The sequence below is a fragment of the Mytilus trossulus genome, chromosome 13, assembly GCF_036588685.1.
Source record: "Mytilus trossulus isolate FHL-02 chromosome 13, PNRI_Mtr1.1.1.hap1, whole genome shotgun sequence".
Lineage (NCBI taxonomy): Eukaryota > Metazoa > Mollusca > Bivalvia > Mytilida > Mytilidae > Mytilus > Mytilus trossulus.
In genome coordinates this window covers 5,650,915-5,678,466 of record NC_086385.1, presented here as the reverse complement: position 1 = coordinate 5,678,466, position 27,552 = coordinate 5,650,915, and the positions used below count along the sequence as shown (strand labels likewise).

The 27,552-nt window shown below is 31.8% G+C and overlaps 1 protein-coding gene across 1 annotated transcript; it reads left to right on the top strand.

Moving 5' to 3' along the window:
• The first annotated feature begins 132 nt into the window (after positions 1 to 132).
• LOC134695353 (uncharacterized) lies at positions 133 to 27,380 on the top strand. Its single transcript, XM_063556580.1, has 23 exons — positions 133 to 309; positions 5,450 to 5,658; positions 8,027 to 8,104; positions 8,805 to 8,955; positions 9,671 to 9,677; positions 9,899 to 10,027; positions 11,316 to 11,409; positions 11,934 to 12,011; positions 13,368 to 13,522; positions 14,308 to 14,345; positions 14,827 to 14,932; positions 15,738 to 15,908; positions 16,827 to 16,971; positions 17,845 to 17,964; positions 18,910 to 18,961; positions 19,472 to 19,731; positions 20,216 to 20,329; positions 21,274 to 21,325; positions 22,323 to 22,621; positions 23,554 to 23,673; positions 24,386 to 24,437; positions 25,862 to 26,656; positions 27,225 to 27,380. Exons 1-23 carry the CDS (start codon positions 210 to 212, stop codon positions 27,305 to 27,307), a joined length of 3,408 nt encoding a protein of 1,135 aa, XP_063412650.1. The 5' UTR covers positions 133 to 209; the 3' UTR covers positions 27,308 to 27,380.
• Positions 27,381 to 27,552: the final 172 nt, after the last annotated feature.

Genomic DNA, 27,552 nt, shown 5'->3' with positions numbered 1-27,552 from the left:
ATTATATCGTTTATGTAATACTTACAATATGACAACGCATGTATCTTTAAGTGGTAAAATGTTACGCCTTTACAATATTCGCAGTTCAATTCGAATAAATAAAATTAATTAGCTTAAAAATATATACTACATTTAAAACGATTAACGCCCAATATGTAACGTTTTAAAGAAATTCAGTTTTGACGGAGAAAGTGGACTGTTTTTCAAAGATGGACTTAAATTTTATACTTTCACTTATGACAATGTTATCGACGTCGAAAGTAGATTCCTTTTTGAGACTTCCAAAGGATGCTGATATTGAGTTCAAAGGTAAGCTTGAATAATTCATAAAACAAATTCCGACTACTCTGACGAGCTCTGATTTGGTATGGCTTTTAGTTTTAGATATGTTTCTTATGTCTTTTAAAATATCATGCAGTTTCAAATAAGTTTAGTTTTCTATGTTGTGTCGTGTGTACTATTGTTTGTATGTTAGTCTTTTTCATTTTGAATTTTGGATTTATGAGTTTGGCTGTCCCTTTGGTATCTTTCGTCCCTCTTCAAAGAGTTCAGTGTTTTTCAAGTTTTTTTTTATTATTTGTTCTTCTCATGATACATTGTCTATAAGAATTTTCTTGATATTCTTGCATAAAGAATTTACTTCAAGCTTGTAAAGGAATAAATTAATCGTTCAGAACGATAAGATTGAAGTCATCCCTTGAAAGTTTTACAGACTCCATCATGGTTAAGTGATCGTTAATGAATATATGCATCACCTATGCCAACTGAGTTATTCCACTTATGGCTATTTTGACTCTGTCATCCTATCCTGTTCCCGATTGTGATACTATAATTATAAGAATTAAAAGTTTGCTTGCGCAACACGACGGGTATTAAATAATATACGTTGACAGTGACACTATAATAATAAGAATTATAAGTTTGCTTGAGCAACATGGCGGGTACCATATCAAAAAGTCAACACAGTTTAACCTTACTGAAATATAAGTTCACCCCCTGTTTTCGATCGGGTTTTTATTAATCAGTCTAGTTTCTATGTATTATTAAAAATGAAATCTTTTGTTAGATCTTTAATCATATTACTCGTCCGCTTTAAATTGATGTACCAATTTATCAACAGGCCTTATCTAATGATTGAAAATAAATTACTCTTTAAGACTGTCGTAGACCTGTAGAACGTCTACATGCATATACTATAGTCTTATTTTAACTGCGCTGCTGTGCGCTGATTCGTTAAAACAAGTAAGCGGTTAAACTTATGTTCAATAATTTATCTATGGTACAACCCATAAAACTAAATGAACCTATTAGATACTACAGACTGATGTTTACAACTCATAGATGAAATACACAAATGGAGTTATGTGGGTTAGTGGGTGTTAAATTCTGTGAAATGGGAAAATAACAATTTTCAAAGTGAAGTCATAGCATTAGTAACAGATGTCTATTTTGAAGTCGTTCAACTTTGTGAATTTCAAGGAGAACAATCGATATCTGAACCAGAATTCTAGTTTCGGATGTATTCACTTCAGGTTTACTGGGACATTCTCGTCGAAATGTTGGTTTCTGAGTGAGGGTCCTCAATGCTTTTCAACTTTGTATATTTTTTGGGCTTATTAAACTGTTTTGATTCGATCGTCATTGGTGATGCTTTTGTCGAATAAACGTGGGTCCTGTGCCAATACAGCATTTCAATCCTGGTATCTATGATGAGTCTATTCATACAACCACTGGGTCAATACCACCGCTGGTGTTATATTCATTCCCCCAGGGTAAAACCAGATCAGAAGTCAGCTCTTCAGTGTTGACATAAGTTATCATTGATATGGTCATAATTAGAAATTAACTATTTACAAAACTTTACGTTTTTTGAAATACTAAGGCCATTCTACCTCAGGAATACGTTACCTTAGCTGTATTTGGCAAAACTTTTTGATTTAGTGGTTTTCAATGATCTTGAAATTCTCACATTATCTGGCTTTTTTTAACTTTTTTTATTAGAGCGTCACTGATGAGTCTTTTGTAGACGAAATGCGCGTCTGGCGCAAATACAAAGGAGTAGGGGCATTAAGGCCCAATTTTGGCCCAAGAAAATAAAATGTTTGATAACTATTTCAAATTGGCACATAATGTTTAGAAATGCATAGGGTCAAGAAATATAATTGAAAAACATTAAGATTTTTATCTGATGACGTCACAATTACGTCATAATGTATACTATTTTCACAAAAACGATGAAAATACAGAATTTATGCAGTTTTCTATCTTTATTTCCGTTGAGGAAACATAGTGCGCAGCGGAGAAACAAAAAAATAATTTAACAGAAGCTTTATTATAACTATTGGCATAATCTCACCAAATATAAAGTTGTTTCTTGAGTGCGCACATACTTTTTCAATCTAAAATATACTTCAAATTTGATGAAAAAACAAGGAAAATCACGAAATTTCACAAAATATGCTAAATAAGTCATGATTTGTTGCCATGGTAACTTGTTCGATGTCAAATTTGTTTTGTTTTTCTTAGTACCTTATTACTTAGTCAAGTTTTCGGTAGTTTAAGAATATGTATGATAACTTTTAAATTTGCAGTAATTTTTGGGCCAAATAAGGGCCTTATTGCCCCTACTCCTTTCAATCCTGGTATCTAAGACGAGTTTATTTATATCTGAAAATCTAATACTAATAAAAGAACTTGAACAGATATTTTTCTCAAAAATATTGTAGTTCGTAAAATTGTAGTTCGTATCAATAATATTAAAAACCAGCTTTTATTTTGTTTTTCCCTACATACAATTATAAAAAGCCAAAAGGTGTCATAAAATTAAACTTGCAACTTTGCAATTCTTAAAATGTTGGTATGTAACTCTGTAAAAAGTAAAATCACAAAAATACTGAACTTCGACATGTTCGAGGAAAATCCAAAACGAAAAGTTCCTAATCAAATGGCAAAACCAAATGATAAAACACATCAAACGAATGGACAACAAATGTCATTTTCTTGTAAAATTTGACCATACCACAGCCAATAAGTTACAATAAGAGATAAGACGTGGCACGGTACTTGTCTATCCCATATTCATGTATTTGGTTTTGATGTTATATTTGTTATTCTCGTGGTGTATTGTCTGTTGCCTGGTCCGTTTCTGTGTGCTGTTGCGTTTCGGTGTTGTGTCGTTGTTCTCCTCTTATATTTAATGCGTTTCCCTCAGTTTTGGTTTGTTGCCCCGATTTTGTTTTTTGTCCATGGATTTATGAGTTTTGAACAGCGGTATACTACTGTTGCCTTTATTTACATAATAATGCTTAGATTTAGAAAAAAGAATTTTTAATTTGAAGTTTCTGAGAATTATATAACAGAAACATGCAACAGACGGACAGACGAAATCCAGTTTAACTCCCCATTTAAAAATAATTCAATTACAGGAGCATTACACTATTTACGTTTTCTCCTTTCGATACGATTCTTTTTAATACGCCCAATGGTGTGAAACAATATAAAGATAAGGAGGTGGTATCACATATCACCACTTAAACATCCGGATAGTAATTGATCATATGATCAATAAGAGAACTGAACTTTAGTGCAATTGATTAACTTATCTGTTGGAAAAACACATCTGTCATTTAATCATTGCAGAAATGCAGCAACGGGATTATTAGGGACCAGTTTTGATGTTTTTTTTACTAATTATCAAATTAGCCAAAGTTAGTTAAAGTGATACTAAACTAGCTTTTTGTAATAATGTATATATTAAAAGTCTAATTTGTACTAGAAAGACGCCTTTTTCAAACACTAGTATGTATTGTTACATATTTTTCAATATTCTTTTTTTAAGGCGACAAAGAGTTATCTACAAGTATAAAGTAATTTATAATTGACCAATAAGACAACTTAACTAAGTACAATTGCATAACTTATCCGTTGACAATTCAAATCTGTCATTTATTCATTACAGCATCGAATCAAGGGGTAACCATAAGGGACCAGAATTCCAGTTCTGATTTATACGAACCCGATAAAATTGTAAATTCTAAGATATTACTCAAAAGTATTTAACGTGATACTAAACGAGTTATTTGCAATTACAGTGAAACCTGATTAAACCGAACCCCGAATAAACCGGAAACCTGTCTAATCCAAACTTGTTCTGAAGACCAATCATATCACATTTTATGCATTGTGAACCTTATGAACCGAATACCTGCCAAAACCGAATAAAATCTGAAGTTCTGAAAGGGTTCGGTTTAGTCAGGTTTTACTGTATAATGTAATACTATTATACTTTTTATATTAAAAGTCTAATTTATACTAGGAGGACACTGTTCCAAAACACTGGTATGTACTGTCACATATTTTCTATGTATATTTTAAGGCTACAAAAAGTTAATTGCAAGTATAAAGTATTTTTTGATATTCTTGTCTTTCATTTTTTCTAAGGTGCTTTGTCTATCTACCATTTTGTACTATTTTGTTACATTTTTGTTTGTTTTAATATTGATTAAGATTATAACACAATGTTGACTGCTGTGCCCCATATCTGACATTTCAACCTATGATGTCAGTATGTTTTATTCAGACATCTGCGTCATTACAATGGAATTTGATGCGACTGTCATACTAGTGAGAGGTTTAGCTAGGAATAAAACCCGATTTAATCCACCATTTTCAACATTAGAAAATGCCGTTACCATGTCAAAAACCACAAAAATACTTAAATAAAGGCAACAGTAGTATACCGCTGTTCAAAACTCACAACTCCATGGACAAAAAACTAAATCGGGGTAACAAACTAAAACCAAGGAAAATGCATGATATATAAGAGGAGAACAACGACATAACACTAAACTGTAACACACACAGAAACGGACCGAGCATCAGACAAAATCCCACGAAAATAACAAATTTAACATCAAAACCAAATACATGAATTTGGGATGGACAAGTACCGTGACACGTCTTATCGCAATGTGAAAAAATTCAAAACGGAATAAAATGGCAAAATTAAGACCTCAAACACACAAAACGAATGGATAACAACTGTCATATTCTTGATTTGGTACAGGCATCTTTTTATGTAGAAAATTATAACAATACATGGTACGATTGTCAAAAAGACAATTCTCCACCAGGCACCAAATGACATATAAATGTATGAAACCAAAAGCAAAACTCTTTAGCATTTAATGATCATAAATCTGTTTTCGTAGCTGCTGTTATATAAAGTACATTGATCCTCCTTTTGTTTTAAAATTGAACCAACCTACTATCTAAATTTTCTATTACTTGATAGAATAAAAACCTGGACACTTTACACGAATGATGAATGACATATATTTCTATTCTTATCCTTATTAAGTTTACGAAACCTACAAAACTTGAATGCGAAAACTATAATACCATGTGCTAGAAAATTGAAACGAAAATGCAATCTATTTGTTTGTTATAGAGGATATCTACATTCACATAAAAGAAGGGAAAAGAACAAAAAGATCAGCAGATGATAGTTTTCATCCAGAGACGTTTGACCTTGATTTTTCAATGGAAGGACTTCCGGTTTATATACATCTTAAACGCAATTATCATATTAAGCCGAACATCCCTACTTTTATCTTGGAAAGTGATACCATAACTCCCAGAGATGTTTCTGATAATGAGGTAAGCAACTATTCTAATTGTTGCAATGTTATAGGTTGCACTTTGTAAATACAGCTGTTGCTCAAAGCACGCCTCTTTTGGGGAGTAATTGAATATTCATAGAAAATTAATTGTGTTTACATACTGGTTTCCAGTTATGCTCTCTGTGTTCCATATCGCAGAGACAGAACTTGGGAATGTTACCAGTAAATACACACGTGCATATTGTTTACATTGAAATCTGTGATAACCTTTCATTCGAGGTAGGGGTAGTTAAGAAAATTAGTGTAAGTTTAAACTCGGAGACGTTCAGGGCATATAAACGTTGAAAATATGCCACGCAGCCCTATATTTTGACCTTTGAAAAAAATTGTGGTGCATATGAACTTTCAATTCTAGGATAAGATTTTTTCCAAAACTTCATAGTAAAAGTGGTACAGTATTAGCCATAAAAGGAGTTCCTATGGGAAATTGCATTGTCAATATTTACATAAATGCAACCTATATAGGGGGAAAAGGGGAACCTTCAGAATTTAACCAAATTTGCTCTATTTCATAGATTTTAAAGAAATTAACTCAAATATGAAGTTTAATAAATATTTAATGAAGATTGATAGAATCCTGGGCCTTACATATGATGACTCAGCATAAATTCACAGTTTACAGTATGCAAAGTTTACTTAAAGTCCTGGATACAAAGTTAATTCATAATAGTTACATATTTGTAAGTTAAATTGTTAAGAAGTGCTAGATTTTTACTCTACGCAGTCATTGAAACTCATAGATCCTTCCTAAATATTATATATGGGATATTTGTGTCCTTTCGATCACCCAAAAGTAAGTCGCAACACCTAAATCTGCTTTTTTGTCACCACGTCATAATAAATACAAGCTAGAAAAACAGAAATATCTCAAGAAAACCTACAATAGTGTGTTCTATCCTGAACATGTACTAAATATTCCAAATTGCTAGAAAAAACAGATTGATTTAAGAAATTTGAGGCCCCAGGGGCAAAACACATAGAAAATTGCCTACCCCCTGTGTCATAAAACAAATAATTTAATTTGTAAATGCTATGATTTTATGATTTAAAGTTCTTGATATAGAAAACAATAACTATGCTTTGAAGTTATGCAAAAATCAGATGTTAGCAGTCATCTCTACAACATTTTAAGTGAATTTATATCTCAGACTGGCATCTGCATACAAACAACTATTGCAAATATGGCTTTGTTCGAACACTGCTAGTATATATAGTAGCTAAATATATGGTTACAGATGATACTGTTGTGACAAGAATTCTAAATTGACCATTTGAGGTAGAAAATGTGTTCTTTAATTGACAAATAGGCATACAGTAAGATGTGGACTGGAGACAGAGGCTGGATTGGATACTTTAAATAATCTTAAATGTTGTAATGATTGATAATATTCTGATATGCTTTCAATATGTTATCAAAACAGTTTTTAACAGGTTCTAGGCATTTTTTATCAGAAAATATGCAAATAGGGTAAGCTGGCAATAATTAAAGTCTTGTTTTCAAATTCTTTAAAAAATTGAAACAGGGGAAGGGGTAAAAAATGTATAATAAAGAAAAACTTATAGTATACACAGTGATTTCTTTTAGATTATAATTCTGATAAATGAGTGAAAATGTGAGAAAAACTGATTTTAGAGAGTTTTCTATATGAATAAATGTCTGTTTAGGCTGTCTTAATCAAACAAAACTATCATTTAAAGACAATAACAATCAAAACCAAGGAGTAAACCAAGATTAAAAAAATCAAAGGGCATTTACATCAACAGTTATAAATAGTAGATAAGAAACAACACGAACTTGACTAAAAACCTGCAGTGAAATCAGGTGCTCCAAAAGGGTAAGCATTAAAAGATGAAATTCAGTTTACCAAACGTTTATTCTTATAAAAACAATGTATGATAGTCAGTTATACAGTTTTCCAGAAAAGATCACATAAGGTGGACGTAAGCAATTCCTGGTTATTTGTTTTGACTTTATGGAAGAAACACGCGTTTGACATTAAAAACTATCAACCTTTTATCATTTATGTTTTAATAAGGGTCCATTTTGTAAAAAAAATAATCTAATAAGATACTAGTAATACTAGTATTATGTTAAACATTTACTTGATATAAGAGTCTGATGGTAACTTATTGCTAAATGTGTTCGTGTATAATTTGGACTTAAGTATGACGTCCATTATTACTGAACTAGTATACCCATTTGTTTAGGGGCCAGCTGCAATGAAAACAATGGGTGGCCTTTGCTGTTGTCTGCTCTATGGTATGGTTGTTATCTCTTTGATACATTCCAAATTTCCATTCTCAATTTTATTATCATTTATAAAAGGTTTCTATTTCAATTTCAGGAATCTATATTTTACCAAGATTTCTTCAACGGAGCAGTTTTTGTTATGCAGAGTGATCGGACAAATAGTAGCAGCATGGTAAGAGCAAGGACAATAAAAACCTCAAACAAATCTCTGTTTCTCTCATCAAACGGCTCAGCCAATTCTGCAGCTTTTCATATACTCTTAAGACGGATGCTAGGACATTAATAAGATTGACATATTTGCATGAAAATGTTAAGCGGGATTCGACAGCTGATTTGTTGTATATCCTCATGGCTATTATATAGTTATCAAAGGTACCAGGATTATAATTTAGTACGTCAGACGCGTGTTTCGTCTACATAAGACTCATCAGTGACGCTCATATCGAAATATTTATAAAGCAAAACAAATACAAAGTGGAAGAGCATTGAGGATCCAAAATTCAAAAAAGTTGTGCCAAATACGGCTAAGGTAATGTATGCCTGGGATAGGGAAATTATTAGCTTTTCGAAAAATTCTAAGTTTTGAAAACAGGTTATTATCGATTTATTTATTTATTCCATTTTGGCACTGTTTTAGGGATTCAAATTTTAAAAGAAATTTCCATATATTTAACAAAATTGTCAATGTCATAAACATTTTATATATATAACTTTAAATCATTGTTTGCAGCATCTTTTTAAATGCAAATTACAATTTTACAATAGAACAATAGACTCGTGATAGAAGAATACTATATTTAAATATTTCGAGCAATTACTGGTATTGGTTTACATAATCGTTAAAATCAATTGGCTCTAATATTCTATTCCAGTTTGGAGTTTTTCATGCAAAAGGAGTGGAATATATCCTCCAATCACAAGACAAACATTCACCAATGTGTCAATTCAAACGAAGATACAACAAATTTCTCATTTTTAAGGAAAAGAAACAGAATGTAACATTTAGTGATCTTACGCTAAAAGGTAAGTTTGCTATTTAAATAAATGTGTAAATTTGAGTGAAAAAAGCTATTTATTTCTTTTATGAAAGAAATGTATCTTCCATTTTTAAGCAACACGACGGGTGCCGCATGTGGAGCAGAATCTGCTTACCCTTCCGGAGCACCTGATATCACCCCTAGTTTTTGGTGGGGTTCGTGTTGTTTATTCTTTAGTTTTCCATGTTGTGTCACGTGTACTATTGTTTTTCTGTTTGTCTTTTTCATTTTTTAGCCATGGCGTTGTCAGTTTGTTTTAGATTTACGAGTTTGACTGTCCATTTGGTATCTTTCGTCCCTCTTTTAAGCTCTATCAAGAACTACGCATAGTTATTCACTAGTTTTAAGTCTTAATGTTCGAATGGAAAGCTTTTGTAAAACATATACTATATAAAACCATACAAAAAGTAAAAAAAAATAGTAGTTTATAAAATTGGAAATTATGCTATTTTTGTAAGGTGAATATATATCTAGTTGATAGTGAAAGAAACGTTTTGTCATTTAGACTGAGAATTTAGTAAACATAATGTTGAATGGATTTCCTCTTGAAAAATTGATTAAAATTTAGTAAAAGACTAATTGTAAATTATCATGTACATTTACCACATTATTGGAGGTAAAGAAAACGATGATTCTCATTTAAATCATTAGTAATCTGCTGTTAAAGTGTCGGTAACATTATGGTCTTGATTCACGACTAGGAATGAGGTATATATGACGACAAATCGAAAAAAATGGCCCGTATTGTTCCGATAGTCATAAAAAAATGCGACTAACTGTCTAAGCGTTTACCAGACTTTCACGGATGTTTAAGCAATGTGCTATTTTATAAACTTTATTTTATAATATACGTATGTTTAAACGTGTAAAATGAAATTCTTGAATATTTTATCATATATGCAGTTTTGAACATAACATACACTTTAAAGTCTTCTTGTTGTTTTTGTAGAAATTTCCGAAACAACTTTAAAACGTGTTTCTCGTAAAAGATATAAACGTGGTACAGGATCTTACCAACTAGAACTTCTAATAGTGGTAGACTATTCTATATACAAATAGTAAGTTGTTGTCTTATTAAGGTGGTACCCAACACTTTCACTAATATTAATTTGGCTCGTTTAATTTTCATAAAATTTTGTCAAAGTATTTACTTTTACCCTATAACAAAAATATAAAAATTTCAAAAATTTTCAACCAACCGTTTTGTCAGAAAGATTACACTGGTTATATAGCAATTTGACAAACACCAATTTTGATCATTGAGAAGCTTAATATTCCTTTTACAACACAACGTAATTAAAACGTTTAGTTGACTTTACAGAGTTATCTCCCTGTAGTGTTAGGTACCACCTTAACAAGATATATCGAATGATCTTCCTATGCACTATTTTTTCTGTCTAATCGAAATAACATTAAAAAAAATGGTGCATACTGAATAACGCGCGTAGCGGGTTATTTAACAGTGTGCACCAAATATTATATGTTATTTCGAATAGACAGAAAAAATATTACAGTCATTCCTTATAATTTAATTCTAAATTCCACTTTAAACCGTAGAAAATTATGAAAAAACATTGATAACGTCACGATCACATGACTAATTTTTGTCTATTGGCTGATAACAAAATAACGTCAGCCATTCAGAAGACGCGTTACATCCAACATTGAATTATTATAGAATAATTCTTTTCTATTATTTACCTTGTAGTATCATAATCTGAATCAGTTTAACAACAGTAGTTATAGCATCTATTAACCTCAAAGGTATAAACATTGGGTGCATAAATGGATTTGTTCGGTTAATTATCTCTTCTCCATATTAAAACAAAATATATATTAAAATCAACTTTAGATGATCGATTTTTAAATTTCATAAAATCATCAAGATACAAATTAAGATTAAAAAAAGCTAGTTTACACTGAACCAGGACAACATACCACTATTGGTAGATTAACAGAAAATGGACTATTCTGGTATATTAAGACCACGACCTAGTGTCGCAAATTTGTACGGCATGTATACCCCACATACTAAAAATATAAGATTAAATTGAATAAAGAACGGTGATACTAACTTTCCACTAAATATTAATGTTTTGTCAGACATTGGAAGGATGTCAATCGGAACATTTATAAACAAATTTAAACTTCGAAATGGGAAAGACCAATTTTGATGGTAGTACAACATGTACAATGTACAATGCTTCTACATTTTATAAAGACTCGCTTGTGGAGAGTTGTCTCATTGACAATCATGCCACATCTTCTTTTTAAATCTCACATGAAATAGATGGAAACAAAACAAATCTTTAAAAAAATAAACTTTACATAAAAACTTGATTTCAGTTGGTATGACAAAAGCAAGAAATCCAACCACGTTGAAAAAGATGCAGAAGCAATAATAACAATTCGGCAGTTTTATGCGTTCATTATTAATGGGGTGAGATTATCGTTACTACTTTTAAATCAAACTTACATGACTGGAGAGAGTTTTAAACTCTTATGTGCATGTTTTATGTTATATGTTGTATGTTTAATATGCACTTCAGTGTTGACATGGATATCAGTTACATGGTAATTTTTATAAATCAACTGTTTGCAAAAGTATGAAGTTTTCGAAATACGAAGGATTTTCTTATTGCAGGCATAGATCACCTTAGCTGTATTTGTCACAATTATTTTATTTGTGTAAAACCGTGTGCAAAGTATATTTCTGTTGTCATTCGCATGATGATCTGAATGGAGAACGGTAGGTCATAGCTTTTTTCAATATACTAGTGTGTATGATATTGTGCTTGTTGTCATCCGAAATAAAGAGAAGTTACAAACCATTAAAAATCAGTACAATTCCGCGAGTTGATTTTTTGTCAGTACAAGTATCAATACATGATTGTACGTTTCCCTTTCCCTCCATTTTTCGAATTTAATGAAAATTAGTCAATATTTTCCAATATCTTTTTTCAGATGGATGCCATGTACAAAAATATTCAAACAATATCTTACAGTATATCAATAACGTTTGCCGGAATAGCCATTTCCAAGGTTGGTAGAATTGAAATTCTAATGCAATTATTTTGTAACAACTGTTCTAATTGGTTGGTAGAATTGAAATTCTAATGCAATTATTTTGTAACAACTGTTCTGATTGGTTGGTAGAATTGAAATTTAAAAGTATCGAACTCCAAAATAAATGTCTGTAAGCATTTATTCGTCATCAAAGACAACATAGAAAGATGTTCAAGCTGATAAGAGTGTTGCATTACTTTTGGATATTGATACGGTTGTTGTAATAATAAAGGTAACGTTTAAAAGTTTTCTGTCTTGTTTCGATATATTTCCAAAATCACAAGTCTGGGTTTCATCCGAAAGAAAGTCTGACATATAGTAGTACACGCTTAGTATTTTTAAAAATTTTCAACATCAACTTGCTCAATGCAACTGGGGATTCACCAACCCAATATTCAGTAAAGCTTTGTTGACAATCATTATCAATGATACACCATTCTTGTTGTTTATGTAGTGATATTAAGATGATGTACCGATTATCAGGTTATCTGCATGTTGATATCGTAAAATATCAGCTGCGAGACATAATATGAAGCTTTTTGTCGAGTGAGCGTAGCGAACGAGATCAAAAAGCCTTCATATTATGCCAAGCAGCTGATATTTTACAATATCAATATGCAGATAATCTGATAATCGATTTATCGGGCTATATTTGTGTGTTTCGGAAGTGTTTTCTTTGTTTCACCAGCACTCAAAAGATGACTTGATAAGTTCGGGTCAAAGTTATTAACGTCGGTTCAAACATTATGACGTCGCTGATAAGTCCGGGTCAAAGTTATTAAGGCCGGGTCAACGTATTTGACGTCACAAAGACATGATACGGAATAATATTAAGAGCTGAACAGAGTGATATAGACAGTGGGACGACCGATAAAACACAATATTGACTGTTGTACCCCTATTTTTGACATTTTTACTCTTTGAGTATGCTTGTTTTGTTCATACATCGTTGACAATGTAATGGAATTTGATGCGACTGTCATACAAGTGAGAGGTTTAGCTAGCTATAAAACCAGGTTCAATCCACCATTTTCTACATTAGAAAATGCCTGTACCAAGTCAGGAATATGACAGTTGTTATCCAGTCGTTTGATGTGTTTGGACTTTTGATTTTGCCTTTTGGTTTTTGATTTTCCTTTTTGAATTTTCCTCGGAGTTCAGTATTTTTGTGTTTTTACTTTCTATGAAAGAAGATTGTTTGTCGAGATACTAAAGTTTTTGTTTTACCCAAATGTTAGCAACGTTTCGAATGTATATAAATAAGAAAAAACCTAATCGGACTACTAGTATGTTATTTTCATACGATACTTTATCTCATTATAATTTCACCAGACCAAATCTGACTCATCATGGACAGAATCAATCAAGGTAACCAGTGTGAGTCCTTATCAAGTTGACTCATCAGATGCCCTTACTAATTTTGAGAACTGGGTACAGTCGAGAACTGGTAGCCTGCACGGACATGATCATGCAATGCTCTTTACTAGGTAAATTGAATATATGGTACCAGTTGCATTGCATACTGCTTAATCCGATTAAATTTGACTGTAGTGACACACTACGTTTACTAGGTCGGAGAGCGACGCAGCGAAAAGTAACAACTGGTTTTTATCAAAATTGTGTATTGCTCCGCTTTACACTTTAAGAACAGATCAAATCAATAACATGAACCGAGATAAATTAACATTCGCATAACTTAAAGGTTAGAATACTGTCCCAGCTCTGTATTCTGTAAATACTACATATTCGACAGATATGAACATATTACAATATAATTCAGAGTGACAATAAATGAATTTTCTCTGCATTTCAACATTTCAATTCTCCGACGATAAGCAACTTTTTTTTGAAATGTGACATAAAGCGGTGTTTTAGAAAATGAAATGGGTTTTCTTTAAAAAGAAATTATATGATATAAAATTGAGAACGGAAATTGGGAATGTGTCAAAGAAACAACAACCTGACAATAGAGCAGACAACAGCCGAAGGCTATATGTGGATTTTATTAGAAAGGAGCAAAGACTGATCAATGTTAAATGTTTCTGTTTTTCCGTTGTTTTCCTCTTATATTTGATGTGTTTTTTCTCAGTTTCAGTTAAGTATTTCTTATTTGTTTTAAGATAGGACTTAACCTAAAAAGGTGCGTACCTTCTGAATGAACTTATAAGCTTTGAATATATGTAATCTACTGTTGCCACTAGTTTTCCTAAGGGTAACTCAGTGTTAATAAATGAATTTAACTTCATGCTTAGAAATTTCTTATTTGTTTTAGATACGACTTAACTGCAAATGGATCTTCATCGAATGCAGGTAAATTATAGTAAAAGATCCAAGCATAAGTTAGATTAGAAGACTTTGAATCTAATTGGTATCAAAATTGATAGCAATCTTTATTGCAATCTCTTTATCAGACACGTACACAATGAACTCATCATAGATACCAGGACTAAATTTTGTATGTACGCCAGACGCGCCTTTCGTCTACAAAAGACTCATTGGTGACGTTCGAATCCAAAATAGTTAAACAAGCCAAATAAAATACGAAGTTGAAAAGCAATAAGGACCAAAATTCATAAAAGTTATGCCAAATACAGCTAAGGTAATCTATGCCTGAGGTAAAAGATATTTAAAAATTTGAATTTTACTATAACTTCAAATACAAATAATTGCACTATTAGGTGAATACTACATGAAGTTACAATTTCAAGCTGTGTAAAAACTTCTTTATTGATCTGTTATTTGTAAACAATATACCCAATGTTCTAAGAATACAATATCATTTACTATGCAGGGCTGGCCTATGTCGGTGCTGTTTGTTCAGCTAGAAGTCAGTCCATTGTAGAGGACCATTTCAACTTTGAAATGTTAACAGTAGCCGCCCATGAATTGGGACATAGGTAAGTGAGTACAATAGTAGAATTTGTTTATGGTGACAATGAGTGGCTCCTGAACAACCAGTGACAAGATATAATAAATTATTGGTTGTTAAAATGATTGAATTATTAAATAATAGTTGAGAAAGATTTATAAACCAAGGACGCTTGTATACTCTCTTTTTTTGTCATTGGGTTGCTGTCTTTTAACTAGAATTAATTCAAATTGAATGAAACTATTCTCACACATTTAGCGCAATATCTTTAGAAATAAACTTTCAAAGCTACCATGATTCATCTTTTGTACGCAAGACGCGCTTTCCATCTGCAAAAAATTTACCAGAGATACTCAAATAATAAACAAACAATGAAACCAGAGTATATACGAAAACCCCAAAACAAACACGTTAATAGTCAAGACCAAAAAATAAATAAAAAAATTAACAGAAAACAATTTATTGATAAATAATCAATGTAATATATAAATTTACAGAAAAAGTAAAACATCATCAAAATAAATTGTAAATTTTAGCTAAAAGAAAGAACACGGTGTATCAACTCATGTCACACAGTATAACAATCATAAAAGAGGGACGAAAGATACCAAAGGGACAGTCAAACTCGTAAATCTAAAACAAACTGACAACGCCATGGCTAAAAATGAAAAAGACAAACAGAAAAACAATAGTACACATGACACAACATAGAAAACTAAAGAATAAACAACACGAACCCCACCAAAAACTAGGGGTGATCTCAGGTGCTCCGGAAGGGTAAACAGATCCTGCTCCACATAAAATTCTAATGAAAGGACCATGTTTTTTTTCAGCTTAGGAGCATCACACGATGGAGATGGAAACGAATGTAGTTTTAATGATTCGTATATAATGGCGTCCTCCAATGGTCCACAAAAACCTGGCAGTGCTAAAGCAACTAATCCATGGAAATTTTCTTCATGTTCTACCAATTATTTTACAAATTACATCAACACGTTAGAAAGGTACATGCATTAACAAATATCATTTATAAATCTAACCAATTTCTTAAGAAAGATAAAAGAGAGACACATTCAAACTCATAGATCGAAAATAAACTGACGCTTGTGGAGAGTTGTCTAATTGGCAATCATACCACATATACCTTTTTATATTAAAAACGCCATGGTTAAAAAAGACACAAGACACACCAGAGAAAACTAAAGACTGAGCAACACGAACCCCACCAAAAACTGGGGGTGATCCTTCTTCACATTCTTAATGGCTTCGTAAAGTAAATCAGCAAAAAAACATGAAATATCAATGACAATAACATACATAAAAGTGTTTGGTTTAACGCTAATTAGACGCACCACACCATACGAAGTGATTTGTACTGAAAAGTTAGGCAAACTGAAAATATTTCTTCAACAAATCCTTAATGGTTTTGTTTTGACAGATATCGGTATCACTCGAAAAAGGTTGGGGCCACATCTATACCTATTATAGATTATGCATAAACAGATAAAATGGAGAAAGGAAATGGTGAATATGTCAAAACGACAACCACCCGACCATAGAGCAGATAACAGCCGAAGGCAACCAATGGGTCTTCAATGGAGCGAGAATTCCCGCACCCGTAGGTGTCCTTCAGCTGGCCCCTAAAAATATGCATAATAGTACAGTGATAATGGACGTCATACTAAACTCCGAATTATACACAAGAAACTAAAATTTAAAATCATACAAGACTAACAAAGGCCAGAGGCTCCTGACTTGGGACAGGCGCAAAATTGCGGCGGGGTTAAACATGTGTGTGAGATCTCAACCCTCTCCCTATACCTCTAACCAATGTAGAAAAGTAAACGCATAACAATACGCACATTTAAATTCAGTTCAAGAGAATTCCGAGAAGCCATTTGTAGGTTGGTTTTTTCTTTTAGTAATTCAGCGAATTGTATGTTATCCCTAAGTCCTAGCTTCAACGCAACAGCTCTGTCAGAATTTGGAAATGATGTAGCAGGTCAGGTGTACGATGCAAACGCACAATGTGAAAACATAGTCGGACACGGCTCGTATTTGTGTACGGTAGGTAATTAACCAATATAAAAGTATTTTTGAAAGATTTCAATAGGTATATCTGGATTACTTCTTATCATGAATAGTTTAACAAATATATATGTTGCATTGAAGTGTTATTTATTTGTTAACCTTCATTTAGCTAATTGAAATATATCAAAATAGAAATAGCAAAATTAGATTAATTCCGCCTTTTGGAGTAACCACTTTTAGTCTGTTCATAAAGTGCGGTCACAAATATGTCAGAATGATCTACGCACACATGATTTTATAAATTTGAAAATATTTAGTTTTGGACATACTTGTGTAAATTGTCTTCTTACCGATTACTTAATGGCAGTTTTAATACAGTAGCGCGACAAATATCACTTAAAAAGCAGGAAATGCTAGCCCTTCAAACATATATTTACAATCGGTTTTGGCTTGGCAAGTGTTTGTCAATGATAAACTTTCAGTTGGTATTTTGTTGCATTGTTGCTTGTGTTTTCTTTTATGTTTCTTTATCTTATGTTATGGTATTTCCCCCTTTAAATCTATAGGATCGTTATTATGGTAATTTCTCTACTATATGTACTACTGTGGATGCAATTTTCGTGGATTGCTGAAAACATTTATATTCGTGGAAATTTGATTTAGTGGTTTAAGCAATCACTGTTTACAAAGCCTATTGCAAATATGTTATTTGTTGAACATTTAAATTCGTAGTTCATCTATTCCCACGGAACCCAAGAATATTGGTATCCAACGAATAATAATGAATCCACAGTATTATGTGGTGCGCTGTTTTTTATGCTTTATAATGGCCTCTTTCTATCTATAGAATCGTTATTCTGGTGATTTCTCTACAATCTGTACTATTATGTGTCTTCTTTCTATTTATAGGATCGTTATTATGGTAATTTCTCTACAATTTGTACTGTCATGTGGTGCGCTGTACCTGACAAAACTACTTATTGTAGGAAAAAGTTAGCTGCTGAAGGAACACTATGTGGAAATCAGATGGTAAGTAAAGATCAATAGACAACTTTCTAGTTCGGTGCATTTCCGTCAAAAACGTTGGTTTGAGTGAACATCATTCGTGCGTTTAGGAGCGTCGTCACTTCCGTTCCTATGTTGAGCCATTTTTTTGAAAAAATAGTAATGCTCTATTTCACGGATTATACGGCAAATTAAATTCTTTAAATATATATTCAGCACTGGTATCATAAAGGAATTGTGATGAAGTACTTACGGAACAAATTTAGTTTTTAGTTTATCCTGCAAAATGACGATCACAAAAGACGCTTGATGAACTTTAATAGAGCAGGGATACATGCGATCCCTTCTGTCTGGTAAATGACGTCATAAAGGCGCACACAATGGACGAACGTTTTCGTTGAAGATCACGAACTTAGTCTATTGTTAGTTTAAATTAATTAATATTAATCATGACGGTTGTATATGACACTTTTATGTTGACAATGCAAACTATTCCGAAGTGTCCTTGAATATAATTTTCTGATTGTAGTTGTCCCAAATGGAAGAAATATTCTGTATTATTAAATATTCTGTTTTTCTCATTGACTAAAACAGAGGAAATTTTTTTTTGAAAAAAAAAACCCATTATGTTCACAGCGAGAACATAATGAAAATCACGAGAGTTTAATCTAGAATTTGGAAAAGCGTTCGTGTACCTAAATATATATTTCAAAGAATATTTTATACCAGAAAATTAAATGAAAATTGGTGAGTAAAATTCTATTGTAAAAAGATTTGAGTTCTACTAAAAGAAAATCATAAACATAATGGTGACATCTAAAGTGGACATTATAAAACTTGTTACTTCACTGCTTTTGAAATGTATGATACTTCGTTGTTTCATTTCGGTTAGAAAAATGAACTTAGGACAATAATGAGATACCTGCATCTAATATGACATTCTAAATCATCTTTTATTTTGTTTAATAGTGGTGTGTTACTGGAAGTTGTGTTTATGATGTCAAGGCCCCCAAAGGAAAAAGTAAGATCTTATAAAATAATTCTACATATCATTTAAGTAATACATTTATAATTATATCATAAAATGCAGTTTTTGAAATGATATATATAGTATAACTATCTACTAGATAGATAGATGCATCAGGGACCAAAAGGGAACCAACAGTAAAACTGCCATTTTAATCCCCATCGCTTGCTATGTTAAATTCATCAGTTACAAGCTTAATACGTTTAGTTTTAGTGCAAATGAAATAAAAACCTCTTCATGTCAAAGCAGTACTGTTCCTTGTCAATCCTGTCGAAGGTCAATTCTAAATGAGGATAATTTTAGTAAATGATGTATAACAAAACCAAATTTTCTCCAGTGTCGTATTACTGGAAACTGGGAAATACGTACACAGGTTTCAATTCATCCACAAACAAATTTTCGTGAATGTGTATATCGTGTTTTTAACTGCAAATATAGTTCACAATAAAATTCTCCAAAAATATTTTGGTCTTGAAATAATTCGAAACTATGTTTCTTTTATAGGTTCCTGCCTATATGGAGATCGGAGAGGAAAGATATTTTCTAGTCGAGACTGGAACTGCTCTGAAATCGCCAAGAAATATAATGACAAATGTCAACAGGTTCCGAGAGAATGTTGTGACTCATGCTCACCTTATCTGCTGCCAAATACAACTTCATTGGTCACTCCTTCATCGGGAAACAAGTCGAATAAACATATCCAATTGTCGGACGTAGATGCGCAATGCGAAAGTGCAAGAGGAGCTGGTTCCTTTATGTGCAGAGTACGTAAACTGTATGAATGAGCTTTGGCTTTGTTTTTTTTAAAGGTTTTTATTATGTTATATGGCTTATTAACTGGTTCCGCTCATCTACATCATTGGCTTTCAAATATTTGGCTTTGAGCGTTCCTGACGAAGGTAAACATAGAAAAGAGGGACGAAGGATACCAAAGGGACAGTCAAACTCATAAATCTAAAAAGAAAATAGAAAAGCGTTTCGGACGTATAAAATTTATATAATGTGTTGATTCATTTTTGTTAAGATCTAAGGATTTATATTCATGAAAAAGAGATATTTGTTTATCTAAATATTTTCATTTTATATAAAAGTATCTAATGATTAACCGTTATCTATAAAATTCCAAAGTAAGTTTTTTGTTTAATGATTAATAGTACGCACAGATAGAGGACATTACAGAAGAGATCATCACATGACACATGATTGAAATTATTAATATTTTAAAAAAAATTTCATTACTTTTATTAGGGATTATATAAAGGAAACTTTTCATCTATATGTTCAAAATTGTGGTGTTCATCAAATTCACCAAGCTGTTACAGGGCGTCGTCGTCAGACGGAACTTTATGCGGCAATCACAAGGTAACATAAAACACTATTTATTATGTTTCAGACATTTTTAAAGATATTCCACGAAAATTTTACGGATTAATTGTTTTTTACTAGAACACCTTAGGCTAATGTTTGGTACTCAATGAAGTTATAAAATTGGCGTTACGGGAAGTCCTCACCAAACAATCTATTTCAGTTTTATCCAGTATAATAAAGTAATAAAAAGTGCGATAAACAAATACTGTGGATTACATTTATTTGTAGGATACCAAATGTCCTTACAGTTCAAGAACACATATTGATTAATAGTGCATTCATTCCACACCTCTAAATGTACAAAATAAAAAAAAAACATAAATGGACACTCATAATCTTTGTTATCGCTATTGATTACACTCAAGACCATGGATTTAGGAGTTATCTCAAAAACAACATTTTACAGATTATTATCAAAGACGCGTATTGCAATAGAAAAAAAAACCAGTCAAAGGCCGATCTGACAACACAAGTGTACTTATAAAGAGTAGTTACAAAATCTCTAAAAAATTTAATTTGCATTTCAACAATGAAAAAGAAAAATGTTATTCACCTCCATACTGGGAAACTTCTGGTCAAAATGCCAAGTGTCAAATGACAAACTGGATTTATCAGATATTTCTGTAAATTTGTTACATCATTTTTATGCTCATGTATGGCTATTATGCTTTCGGTCTGTGTGTCCGTTCGTTTGTTCGTCCGTCTGTTCGCCCGTTCGTTCGTCCGTCTCTCTTCAAGTTAAAGTTTTTTGGTAGTTTTGGATGAAATTATAGTCCAATCAAATTTAAATTTAGTACGGATGTTCCTTATGACATGACTTTATTAAATTTTGAGCCCAATTTTGTGGTCCACTGAAAATAGAAAATGATATTGCGAGTGAGGCATCCGTGTACTATATGTTGTATATTCGTGTTGAAATATTTACTTTTTATCGTTAGTGGTGTGTATCAGGAGTATGTACCACAGATATCAATGCACCTCTAGGCGATGGTAAGTTTATCTATTCGAACTAAAACTTTCCACTTTCTTAATGGATGTTAAATGATTCGGTTAAATATACGGTGGTTCGTTCAAAATCCGCTATCCACTATACCATTGTTTTTTAAATTTGTAAAGGAGAGGGATGCGAATGACACATGCATTCCGTTTTCAATTTTCCTCAGAGTTTCGGTATTATTGGGATTTTACTTTATGCAAAGATGCATTTATGCAGTTATCAACTCTTTCGGTGCAATCTTAAATATAACATAATATAATTTTACAAATTGTCTAATAAAAATCGACAATCCATTTTCGAATTCTTTACTTTGACAAATTCTTCTTCGTTATAATGCCGAGAAAAAGAAAAATCGTACATATATGTAATATAACAATATTAACTCGTCTAAGCAGGTGTTTGAAATTTTTTTTTATGTGAGTGACGTGAATAAGTCTATCCTTCGGACCTTTGAATCAGTTCCAATTTAAAATGAAATTACTAATTATTTTCCGACTCACTTATGTCTGCATTTCCAATTTATCAGAATGATTTCGATGTCTTTAGTAAATATTTAAACGAACGAGTTAAAACAAACAGAAAAAACTCAAAACTATGAAGATTCAAGACTTATAATTTCATTAGTATAAAAGTAATGACATGTGATAAGAAACAACTATCCACCAGAGTTCAAAAGAAAGTGTTATAAAAAATATCACTAGTCAGCTCTTTCACTAGCACAAAATCGATAACTGTAATATATAGAAGCATACAATACAAGTACGAAAATGCATTTTACAGCGAAAAACTAGCATGAACAACAAAATCCATCAATCAAAATTTACTTAAGATAACAATTTAAAGTCAAGTATTCAATTTTGCTATGAGAACAAATGATGTGAAGTAATATTTTGAGTGTATTTGATGTTGTTGTCATTTACTTTTACATTTTTTGTTTTTTTTATTATGCTCAATTTTACATACTAGTAATTATGACAATGTATCTTATAGAATTCTGTTTATATGGAGATAAGATAGGACCAATATTTAAAAACAGATGGACATGTACAGACATGATGGAAAATTCTCCTAAAACTTGTCATAATAGTGCCATTAATATTAAGTGTTGTCATTCCTGTGCTGCATATCTAAAAACTTCAACTGTCTCACAACCTTCGTCTACTTATTCAAATAATATAGAAACAACTAGTTATATAGCACCCTTTTCAACCAGCATCGTGCCATCCCTTACATTAGGTGCAGATGACCAATGTGCAAGTATTGTAGAAGCAGGATCGTTTTTGTGCAGAGTAAGTAAAACAAAATCAAAATACAATATCTTTTAAAAATGACAAGTTTGATAAATTGCAATTAGGTGCTGTAATGCGTTTGAAAAACTACTCACACAATTTGCGAAGTGTAAACCAAATTATGTCCTTTATAAACCATGAGGAGATCTAACACCAAAGGATATATATAAGAAGGTGAGGTATGAGTGCCGATGAGACAATTCTAAGTCACAATTTGTAAAAGTAAATAATTATAGGTCAAAGTACAGTTTTCAACACGGAGTCTTGGCTCAAACCGAACAGCAAGCCATGAAGCGCCATTAAAATAACTAGTGTAAAACCACTCAAACTGCAAAACCAATGGTCTAATCAATATCAAAAACAAGAATCACTTATGAACAACATCAGCAAACGACAACTACTTAATATCAGATACCTGACTTCAGACAAGTTCAAACAAATGCAGCTGGTGTAAACGTTATAAAAGATAACAACCTTCACCCTTATCTGAAACAAATGTGTAACAACTCAACATAGAAAGACAAAAATGTCTGTATATATTACTTGTACATTTGTATACTAGATAGTGAAATATATTTTTCATATACAGAATCTCATGCCAATGATTAAACTATTAAAATATCATGCCCAAAATAACTACGGTATATTGTGCGTTAGCGGTTTTGTTCATTGTTGAAGGCAGAACTGTGACATAAAGTTGCATTAATTTAAATCATTGTGATATTTAAAGATTTATTTAATGGGTATTTGTATAGTAGAAAAAACACCTCAAGATGTGGATGCTATTAACTTTGTGTTTGACAGACCATTCTACTTTTCCTAGAATGCATAAGACGTCATCTAATCTGATGTTCAGTTTTTGATTGGATCATGTAATTTACCTATAATGATAAATGACATCTTTATCAAACAGGTCTTTTTTTTTATCACAGGAACTATATCAAGGAGACTTTACATCCATTTGTACAACATTGTGGTGTTCAAATCCCGCCAATTCATCAGCATGTGGGTCAGCTTCAGCATTAGATGGAACCTTATGTGGAAACATGAAGGTAACTCATCTGTTCAATTAGTTATCAAATGTACCAGGATTATAATTTTATACACCAGACGCGCGTTTTGTTTACATAAGACTCACCAGTAACGCTCAGATCAAAATAGTTAAAAAAAAAGTATAAAAAAACGAGTCAGTTTTAAAATGTTATCAATTAAATGAACGAGTAAAAACAACTAACATTGTCCTCACTTTGAACTTGTTTTTGCGGAAGAAAATGGTGAGTTTAAAAGAGTGGCGAAAGGAACCAGAGGGACAGTAAACAAATTGTCAATGCCATGTTAAAACTGAGTTCAAACTGAGTTCAAACTGAGTTTAAACTGGTTGAACCTCCTACTTGTACTATAGTTGTTTATTATCCATTAAATTGACAAAAAGCTAGGTTATTATAATAGATATTTTAAGCATAGTTGGGATCCAGATCAATAACTGAATAAACATACAGGTGTTGAAACTGATGGCAAATCTGACAAAGAGGCCCACGCTATAGTTAAAGATATCTAAAACATATTTATCGAAATTCGCGTCGTTTATAGTACAATTGTGACGATTTGATACTATTATTATCGGAGTGAATCTGTTTAATATAAAGGAAACGTTGTTCAATTTTTACCATTTTCCATTTACATAACAAACACAAGTCTTTGCTGTGTTCAGTCTAAACACAAATGTTGTCAATTGTATTAAGTAAGATGGGTTTTCTACTTTAGTGGTGTATATCTGGAAAATGCAGGGATGATTCGATTGCACCTGAAGCAGATGGTGAGTGCTCGTTTGAAATGAACATGCATACATAAACTTTTCACATACTAATGAAAAATTAAAATTGACACAACTAAAAAGTAAAATCAGAAAAATACTGAACTCAGAGGAAAATCAATTAGGAAAGTCCATAATCACATGGCAAAATAAAATAAAAAAACGCATAAAAAACGAATGGACTAGAACTGTCATAAATGTTAAATTCGTAATATGTTCCAAGAGAAAAATAGAAGCATAAAGCGGTCCTTTCTCTGTGTTCCGCCATATATCAACGAAACTATTATTTATACCAGACCAATACTTGAGTTCTACTCAGATATAGAAAGATGTGGTGTGGGTGCCTATGAAACAACTCTCCATCCAAATAACAATTTGTTCATTTAATCAGATCCTGTCGATGCCACCGGTCTAGCTCTTTTTAGAGATCATGTGATTCACTTGGTATTGCGTGTACCTTGATATTTCTCTTCCTCATCAGTTTTCTAGATTTAAACTACGATAAACAACTGTCGCCAGAATCCATACCAATAAGAACTATGTTGAAGTCATTAGGTTGAATCATAAGGTCAATGCCATTATAAATCATTGTTAAAGAAATTATTACCGGATGAAAACTTAAATTTGTATTTTTTGTCTTCAACAATAATCATGGTAATTATTGGATAGAAATAAAGATAGGAATTATCTAACCCATTTAACGTATCATCAGCCTCCGCAATATTTCTTTTTTTTATTTTGGACGATAAAATTGACTGCTCTTAGGATAAGCAGATAAGATACTGCTAGCCACAGATGTGATGGTCATTTCTTTATGTATATTCAATTCTTACTCTGACGAATCTTCGAGATAAAAAAGAATATATTTTTACCAGTTTAAATACAAACAATCGGTGTAATAGTAAAATGATATGGAAGTAGTAGCATGACACGTAAGTTCATTTTTTTCGTCTTTAATATAGAATTGAATAGAGAGGATGTTGATTGCAAAGTTGATAACTAATAAATTAATCACAAAATTTGAATACAAATCATACATATTCAGTATTTATGTACATGACGTTATAGAAGAAAAAAATTGAATGTAAAAATACAAACTATTATACTGTTTACAAGGAAATGACATCTTTCATCGTTTGAAGGCTGATACACTGAATATCTATTCCTTTTACAAAATAAGATTTCTTTAAATCTTGTATTTGATATAACTTGTATAAGCAATTTGTAAGCCTTAAAATTTAAAGAATACAAAAGAGCAAAAACTTCTGTAATATGTTTTGATAACTCTAAAATGCATTCTTTTACATTTTGCCAATAATTATCATGATTATTGAATTGTAAAAAAACAGAATACAATTAATGTTTTAGATTGATAATTATTCACGGTAGGTTAAATATTTTTACGTTTTTGTTTGTCTTTCTTGTAGAATCATGTTTGTATGGAGATGTAGTTGGATCAATATTTTCGAACGGCTGGTCATGTGCAGATGTGGTTGCCAACGCTCCAAAAGATTGCCATCTAGTACACGTTGATTGTTGTCATTCCTGCGCGCCATATCTATTAAACACACCAAAAGCTGAACTGTACAATACAACTCATGGTCTTAGTACGTCGCTTTACAGCTCCATCGGCAGTGATATTTTGGAAGACACATCATACGTTACTCTTCCCTCGTCAAGCGACCAGGCTTCTCAATCAGCTAGTAGTAAAATACCACATTCAATCAACAGTTCTAAACATCATCAGTCAACCATATCAGTAATACCAATACCGAGTCAAAATGTGTACGAATATTATTCTTCTAGTCACGTGACAAACCTCCAGAGCAGTAATATGCCAATAAGTCATAAAGTGCCATCTTTAGGCGATCACTTGCAGACCTACACTACTTTTGTTCAAGCAACTATTCCCAATAATATATTGTCATCGCAATCCAGCAAACACACGATTCTAGGAATTCGCTATATACCTTCTACATCAACCAGATATTATGTAAATAGTTTACCAGGATCGTTGAGTAGTGATACATTACAATCTTCTGTCAATTCTAAGATACAATCTACTGAAATTATTATGCCAACTCAAACGATGAACGTGCAACCATCTTTTTCAAAAACCAACAACATTCCTGTGCTTTGTACAAAATGTGAAATAACAGCCTCGACAGCAACAACGACACAATTAACAACAACAACAAGCCAGATTGATGTTATTAATGTTGGTAAGTACATCCTATCTGGAAATGAATATTTGTCCATATGTAAGTATATAAATAAACCTTTTTTCTTTCCCGTCATTTCTGTATAAGGTAGCCCGAGACTATTATCCATTTCTTATTTGAACACTAATTTCATAAAAAAAAAGCTAAGCACAAAATATGTTTTATATAGCATTTTAATTTTTTATTTGAGAAACTTTCAAGACTTTTATGATAATATGCAATGGTAGATTAATAAATGGTAGCATACAGTCAACTACATTATACTGCAGCTAGTTTATTTCCTAAATATAGTTACATGACTATATGTTGTATAATGGTATTTTCATCATGGAATATTTTCTCCACAATCAGGTGTCCATTAAGGGATGAAAATAAGTTTGATATTTGTGTTATGATTTAAAAAGCTATCAATGTATTAATTTAAGTTGCAGTATAAAACAATATTAGAACTTCGCTCTTCTCCAGTTTCTCTGCCCTTATACAAAATAATTTATATTTTCCTCACATTGACCTAATATTGTATATATATTGGATAAATATAACCTGAAGATGTTTTTAAATATTTTAGATTCTGGAGCAGTTACGCATACACACAAAGAGGTCATCAGTCTCCTGACAATCAAAGTTTCCATATTTATATATCTGTTGTAAAACTTTTTTGGGAATGTTATTTCTTTCTATTGAAAACAAAGTATATACAAAATATTGTGAAGTGAAATTTCAAATATTGTTTTTATGGTCTTACTTAACCCAAATAGAAATAAAATTAGAATAACAGCTAAAACAGTTTACTATAACCTTTTTAAGCTCAATTGGCCAAATTGGCCAAGTAAGCTTTTCTCATCACTTGATGTCCGTCGTCGTCGTCGTTGTAGTGATCGTCATTGTGCATTGTC

What these genes read in the sequence shown, in the direction of transcription:
- LOC134695353 (XM_063556580.1), top strand. Translation starts at nt 210, where the DNA reads ATGGACTTAAATTTTATACTTTCACTTATGACAATGTTATCGACGTCG. An exon ending in ATGCGTTCATTATTAATGGG is followed by an intron (nt 11,410 to 11,933) that starts GTGAGATTATCG and finishes ATCTTTTTTCAG; the next exon opens with ATGGATGCCATGTACAAAAA. An exon ending in CTTTATGCGGCAATCACAAG is followed by an intron (nt 20,330 to 21,273) that starts GTAACATAAAAC and finishes TTTTATCGTTAG; the next exon opens with TGGTGTGTATCAGGAGTATG.